The sequence below is a fragment of the Monopterus albus genome, unplaced genomic scaffold (genome assembly GCF_001952655.1).
Source record: "Monopterus albus unplaced genomic scaffold, M_albus_1.0 scaffold27.1, whole genome shotgun sequence".
NCBI lineage: Eukaryota > Metazoa > Chordata > Actinopteri > Synbranchiformes > Synbranchidae > Monopterus > Monopterus albus.
Window position 1 is genome coordinate 1,701,063 of NW_018127907.1, and position 7,346 is coordinate 1,708,408.

At 39.6% G+C, this 7,346-nt stretch overlaps 2 protein-coding genes across 2 annotated transcripts; both read left to right on the forward strand.

The window, feature by feature from the left end:
* The first annotated feature begins 506 nt into the window (after positions 1 to 506).
* On the forward strand, positions 507 to 3,830 carry LOC109957498 (cilia- and flagella-associated protein 100-like). The gene is made up of 10 exons (XM_020595404.1): positions 507 to 629; positions 1,482 to 1,542; positions 1,667 to 1,738; positions 1,834 to 1,925; positions 2,076 to 2,280; positions 2,359 to 2,435; positions 2,810 to 2,973; positions 3,138 to 3,218; positions 3,372 to 3,556; positions 3,682 to 3,830. Exons 1-10 carry the CDS (start codon positions 522 to 524, stop codon positions 3,828 to 3,830), a joined length of 1,194 nt encoding a protein of 397 aa, XP_020451060.1. The 5' UTR covers positions 507 to 521.
* Positions 3,831 to 4,137: 307 nt separating this feature from the next.
* Positions 4,138 to 7,129, forward strand: LOC109957482 (cilia- and flagella-associated protein 100-like). The gene is made up of 6 exons (XM_020595378.1): positions 4,138 to 4,174; positions 4,279 to 4,436; positions 4,696 to 4,825; positions 5,013 to 5,215; positions 6,353 to 6,446; positions 6,821 to 7,129. The coding sequence occupies exons 2-6, from the start codon at positions 4,327 to 4,329 to the stop codon at positions 6,944 to 6,946; spliced, it is 663 nt and encodes a 220-aa protein (XP_020451034.1). The 5' UTR covers positions 4,138 to 4,174; positions 4,279 to 4,326; the 3' UTR covers positions 6,947 to 7,129.
* The last annotated feature ends 217 nt before the right edge of the window (positions 7,130 to 7,346 follow it).

A 7,346-nucleotide genomic window follows, 5' to 3' on the forward strand; every position in this document is an offset into this window, starting at 1 on the left:
TTACTTTAAACTGACAGTGGGATTTCCTTCAAGCAAGTGTAGTGTGTGTGGGCAGCCTTGTTGAGCTGAGATGTGTAGGGTCATGTGTGGATGTGTGGGAAATGTAAAGTGTCCGATTCTAAGCATACTCACTTGTAAACAGTGAACCAGCTTAAGTTAACATATGAAAAAATGATCACTGATATAGATGCAATATTCCACTTATAAACACAATGCGTCTTCATGTTTTTCAAGTTTCCAGTATAGTCCTGAAATCTGGGTTTCAGTATACCATAAGACAATCCGGCGCAATAAAGAATACTATTTTCTCATTGTGATCTGTCAGTGCCATCTAGTGGACAATGAATGTGATGAGCAAACGACGTTTTGTGGCACAATATGATAACCTCTTGTCTCTATAAAAATATTATATGCAGGTATCAGTTTGTACATAAATATATAAATGGTAGTATAATCACAACAAGTAGCTGCAGACATTCTTGGGGGTTTACAATGCTCACAAGTTAATGGAGTCCAATTGAATGAGAATTTTACAAGGAGACCGTGAAGGCAACAGTTACCATGACAACAGTACACAAACAACCAGCCCCGCTTTGTGGCGGATTAGCTGCCCACTGCACTGTCACACGGTAGGTGCGTTTATTATGAAAACCTATTTCAAGAAGTGTGTGAAACTGTTTTCTGTTTTGTACAGAACACAAAAGGTTAATTTCCAGAAACATAAACTAGGGCTAGCCTGTAGCTAGTTTAGCAAGCTCATGTTAAAACTACGTCAACGTTACATTGCATGTTCCTAACTTAAAATACAAAGACGCTGCACTTTACAAAACAGAATAAACGCACTGTGCAGTACGGAGCCCTCTAAGGGTCATGGTGGTGTTTATCTTTTGAACTGCTTTTACTTTATGGTTACCTCGCAATGTTCTGCATTATCTGGCAGTACGTCACTACTTCCTTGTAGGCACCTTTAGAAGGGGAAAAATAATTCGTATTTAAATACTAAACACCAACAAGACAAACTGGTCGGATAATAAAAACAACAATAATAGCAATGTGTAGGTTGCTATTAACCCAGTTTTTGTACAGTGTTTGTAACTTGTCACATTCATTCATGTGCCAAATATAATTTCCCATTGGTCAGGCAGTTTTGTAATAATTTCATCAAACAAAATTTCAACATTTGGGAGTTCTACAAAAGATGTAACAATTATGCAAACAGGAAAAAAAGATTAAAATAATTAAAAATTGCCCTTATACACATCAGTGTTCCACCTCCACAGGTCTACTCACGTTTGAGAATTCCAATACTAAAGGAGTTCATCTGGGTTTTATGGGGTTAAATATTTAGAAATTCAGTCCTGGGCTAGACCTAGTTTTGACTAAAATGACTTAAATAATTTTAAAATCAGTTATTTGGGTTAATGAAGAGATATAGCTGCTTGTCATCCACAAAAAGGTTTTAATTTGTATTCATTCTGTAGCCTGCAGCCATATTAAATACTGAGCCACAGGAAATCTTGAAAATGTCATCCCCACAACCCAGTAAGTTGTCAAGTTATGTTGTCAGTGTTAATGCTATGCATCACACACAATAAACAATGCAAACTGAGCCAGTAATTGACTAACTGTTGATCATTTCATACTATTATTAACATATTTTCAACAGAGGGCCCAGAGAGTTCTTCTGGCAGCACTGATGTTTCAGAGACAGAAAGCACTGCCAAACCACATAAGCAAGGTATGGTGGGCTCAGTGGCAAACCTGGAAAAAAGAGAGAAAACCAGGGGAAACAATATGCTGATTTGTTTTATTTGCTCACTTCATGATTCGTAGACACGAGGAGGACACAACAGAGCCCATTCAAAGTGCCAGACAATAACAGCATTCTTCTATTAAGTGTAAATGAAAAAGAGGACCACAAAGAGGTTGGTGTTTGTGTTTGAGCGCAATCGCATATGTTGAAGTACGTTGTTTTCTATTCACTGCATCATAATTGTATGACTCATGTGTTTGCAAAAAGGTGAAATATTGATCTTTGCTGCGTAAGTCATGCTTCTGTTCTCCTCCACACTCAGGAGGTGCGTAAATTTCTGGCTCTACCAATTCATGAGAAGACAACCCACACTGAGAGAATGACGGCCAAGCAGAAGAAAGAGTCGGTGGGAGAACCGGAGGAGGAAAAGGAGAAGATGGAAAACCTAAAACAAATCAAGAGTAAGACAACTCTCCTTAAACAAATGCCTGGCAGACATGAACTGAAGATGGCCATTATAAAACAAGGTAAGAGGAAAGAAAGTAGAGACTCAAAATGCGTCAGACTTTATAAATGTGCTACCTGCAGCTTTTTAACATTTCCAGGTTTCTCCCCAGCAAACACTATGAAAGACAGCAAACATGACTTAATCTCCATGGAACAGCAGAAGGCAGTGTTGGAGGTAAATCATTTCCAGAGCTAGTAAGATTTTAATAGAAATAGGGTCGTGTCAACAACCTGGACTGTTCTCAGTTTTACTTTGACTGATGCCTATTGAATGTGTGCTGTCTGTCAGCCGTCTCACACTCACACTTATTTTAAACTACAACAATCATTTTTTTTGAAACTCCAAAAAATCTGCTGTGTATAGGTCTGTTTAAAACAGGGCAAGAATGTTTTTTTTTGACAAATCACATGCAGACAGGCATGACTGACTGAACCAGATGTGCACCCTGCTGTGCCAGCTGAGTTTAAAAAGTAGTATTGTTTAATGCTATGTATCTTGGTTGTTGTGTCCAGTCAGTGTCTTCTTATGTTTCTCATCTTCCTCCTCAGTTAGCACTGATGACAAAGAAGTCTGCGATTGTGAAGATGGACAAGGCTATTGCAAAAGAGGAGTGGCAGCTGAAACTGCTTGAAAAGCTAATTGAAAGAGACAACCTCAACTTTGAAGAGTTCCTTAGGGAGAACGAGAAGAAGTCTGTGGAGGCCCGAACACTGTAAGCAGTATCTACAGTAGATATAAAATAGTGTCTGCCTTGTTACTGGGACTGAAAGTAAAACTATGCTTCTTGAAGCTGTGTTTTACTCAGAGCCCTAACAAAAGAACAATGTGACATTTAAAAAGTCAGATTGTAAATAGTTGTCCTGCCTATGTTGTCAGTTTTGAACAGGAGGCCAAGTCCAATCAGGAGAAGAATGCTGAGATCAAGAGACTGAATGCTGAAATAGGGACCTTAAAAAGGTAATGTCCAGCCTGATGTTGTATGTAATGTGTGTGTAAGTTATTCATGTTTTATGTGTATGCAAGCAATTACCTAAAAGGTGCACCAAGGTGAATACATTTGGAAGAATACAGTCTCATGCAGATTTAAAGCTAGTCTTTCTGTTTTCATAGAGAACTTGCCACATCTGAAGAAACCCTGACAGACTATAAGAGATACAAGGAGATTCTGTTCAAGCTGTTTCCACCAGAGCAGCAGGAGGCTCAGAAAACTAAAGCTTTGAAAGTGAATGTCCAGTCTGACAGAGACACACAGAATGTGAAGAGCAGGGAACCTGAGGAGTCACCTAGTAGGAATGGCAAGTACTTCACCTTGGTGCAAGTTGAAACCACCTATATTGGCAGAAATTAGTTTGTGATGACCAGGGTGAGACTGGATAATGTTAGTCTATATTGATTCCTTAAGTTATTAACATGCACACAGGTGTGTTGTCCAGCCCAGGCAGAGAGCTGCCCTCCATCAGAGGGACGAGGCTGTCCTCCAACCCCACCAGCACAGGGACACACCAACATGGGCCACCCAATCACAACATTCATAACTGGTTTGCTGCACATACAGGATTGGACTTATAGATTCTTAAACACTAATGCACTAATGAATAAAGTGGGTAATCCATGACTTCATAAAGTGTTCAGCATAAGACAAAATAAACAATAATATAGATAGAAACATGCCTTTAAAATCATTTTCAACTATTAAAAATGTAAGTATACAGTATATCTTTTCTTTTTAAGCTATGTTTATGGACATTTAAATATAATTTCACAATAAATTTTCTTTGTCTTGTTGCACACAGCATGCGTGTATAACTTTGCAGTAAATTTGGTTTAATATATTGGTTTAATATGCAAAAACTTTCCTTTGGCTACGAGAGACCCCAACTATTAACCTGGACAGTGAGAGCTCAGAATATGAGGTCAGTTTTACTTACCTGCTTTCACTGAAGCAATATCTCTTTTAATCTTATTTACAGTGCTCACAGTGGTCTGTCTTTCCCACCTTGTTGTTGTCACCTCTCAGCAGGAGGCACCAGAGCTGTACTTCACTGATCCCCAGCAACTTCTAGATATGTTGACAGAGCTGACAGAGCAGAACTTGTCTCTGATTCAGAACTCTACCAGGGTGGAGGAGACAGTGGAGGAGCTCCGACAGTCCATGGAGACAACCAGGGCCGAGATGTAAGTATTGTGGTTCAAGGTTTATTCCTCAATTCAAATTTTGTCATTGACATCTGTTCTCTTGCCTGAGTATGAGCACTGCACTTCTTCTTTTTGTACATCTCTGTGCACCTTTATTTGGTTATCTGCATTGCTGAAATGTTTTTTCTTGGAGGTTTAGACCTGTTTTTACACTTTGAGTTTCCCCCTGCATTATTCATCCCTTCTTTCCCCTCCTCTTTGCCACATCCATCAAATTCTGATTCCTTCCTGACTCAAGTGAAAAGGATGAAGAGCAGCTAGCTCTGCAGGTAAATGACATGAAGCAGAGAGTTGACAAAGAGAAAGCAAAAGGCAACAAGCTCAAACAGAAAGTCCAGTTCTATGTCTCACTGAACACCAAGGAACAGGTGAGAAAGTAGAGTGTAATGCATTGTATGTTTGATCATGTTTTTACCCCAAACCATCCAATTTACATCTAAAAGCTGCACTTGACAATATTAAATGGATCTAATGGTAACCACACCCAGAAAACATGTTGGGTGGCACCAGTGGACTGTAAACAGCATGCTAGTTGGTTACCTCCCCTGTTTACAGGATGTGCTCCTTGATGCTCTGGGTGAAAAGATAACAGAGGTGTATCACAGCTGTGTGGATGGCGGTATAAACAACCTGAGTGTCATGGAGAAGCTAGGCAGCATTGAGAACCGGGTGTCTTTACTGCTGCTGAGCCTTGAGAGCATCCCTGAAGAAAGCTTGAAGATGATGAAGAAGATCAAGGACCGTGAGAGGAGGAGCAGGTATATCTCAGTGGCCACGTTTTGCTTACTGTCTTGACTGCAAGAAAAAAATTGATGCAGCAAGTGTCACTTGAGTCAGACTGCTTTATTGTACTTTATTTTGAAGGTAATGTCAAAGGGCAACAGCATAACTGCTGCCAAAGATTTCCATCAGTATAATATAAATCTTGGTATACATTGCACACTGAGATGGTTTTTCCTTAAATAAATAGAGATTTAAATCTGAAGTTCAGGAGCAGGACCACGCTTCAAACACAGCTCTTCCTGTCATATTTACCTCCACTTCCACACACTCTGTAGCTTTCGCACCTGTTGTACCCCGTACTTTCTACCATACTGACTCTGAGAGACGAGACAGTCCAAGTAACTACAAAACAGTGCTGATTTATTCAAAGGATCACAGGTAAAATTAACATTACACGCTCAAGTATCTTGCACCTCCAAACTGCTCGCAGGCAGATGCAAGATGCAAGACCCTGAACCCACCAGGCCTATACATTATATCACCTCGGTTGGGCTAGCCCCATACTACACAGAAACGTCAACCGAGACGTCTCTGTTACCAGCTTTGCAGCTGGTCATAGCAGTAGTCAAAACATGAAGCAAATCAATGTGTGTGTGTGTCTGTTGGTTAAGTGGTGTGTAACTAAAAACATTCTCACTGACCTCTAGTAACATGTCATGATATTAAACATAAGAACATATTATGGCTAAGGCTACAGTTATACACGTCATAATAATAATATTAAACCCCCTGTCTGCTGACAGTCATCAACTTTCTATTTAGTTATCCTTGACCAGATGTACCCTGTAGAAACTGATGAGCATGACTAAGCATTTAACAGTCTAACTAGACATCCTATCTCCACTAAACATTTCTAATACATAAAGTATCTATCCAATATCTATCTGACTAAAAATACCTAACACACCCACCCTCCCAAAATGCTGCCATCATCCTGCCGAGCTCGAGCCAAGCCTACATCATCTTTCTCCTATTCATTCAATGAATAACCTGAACTTCACTCTTTGATGGCATGGTCCTTGCAAGTGAAATTCTCTCCAAACTTATTAAAAAATACAGTAGCATGTTATCTAAAAAAAAAAAATCCCCTCTCTTCTTACATCATGTTGCAGGGAACGTGAAGAAAAGTCGAGAGCGCAGAAAGAGAAACAGAGAGAAAGGATGAGGATTTACCTGGAGAGGTCTCTGGCTGACTCCAAGAGAACTGTAAGCTATTTGCTTAAAACTGCTTCAGGCAGCCTTTTATACAGTTCTGTAAAATTTGTATTACCACTAGTAATTATCAAAATGTACTGTGAGTGTATTATTACCACAATCATTTGAATGACACTCTCTACCAGCCTTCACTGGCCTGCATTTATAATGTGTGGCACTGGGTAAGATACTGGGTAAAGCCCGTTGGATTACATTAACACTTAATTCAAGAAGAAAAACTGCTTGGGAAATTGTGGTTCCTAGTTATATAAATTCTATTTTAATAAATTAGAATACTCCTGTCTTAAAAAGCCAAAATGAGTTTACAGTAAAAGATAAAACAAAGATCAGGAGCAATGCTTAAACTGGAGACAATTTTCTTTCAGAGTGGGAGAAAGCTCATGCCCAGATACATGCCTGTTACCCAGAGAGTCACAGTCAGCAATGTGGACAACATCCCTGCTGAGGACGAGCTCCATGCCTACCTCTTTGACTCTGACGACATAGAGTAAAAAAGAAAACACACACACACACACACACGAGAAAATTATGCAAAGACAATGGTGTTTAAAAATGCAGTCACTCCTCGGATACAGTTGAGGACTGACAATTTGACATCATTACCATGACATTAAATGACTGAAGTGAAATGTAATAGAAATATGTAAAGTACAATAAAGCAGTCTGACTGAAGTGAATAACTGAGTCCCTGGTTGCAGTGGTGAAAATTAAATATGTTTCCTCCTCACTGAACACATGGATGAAACCTCCAGTTTAAAGGCAACACTGACTCAGGACTTGGAGAACAAAAGATGTCAGTGGGAGAGTGAGAAGTCTTGTCTTCTAGCCGAGCACACAGAGGCAACCTCTAGCTTGAAGGTAGATTTGATCCAGGCCAAAATAGCCCTGGAC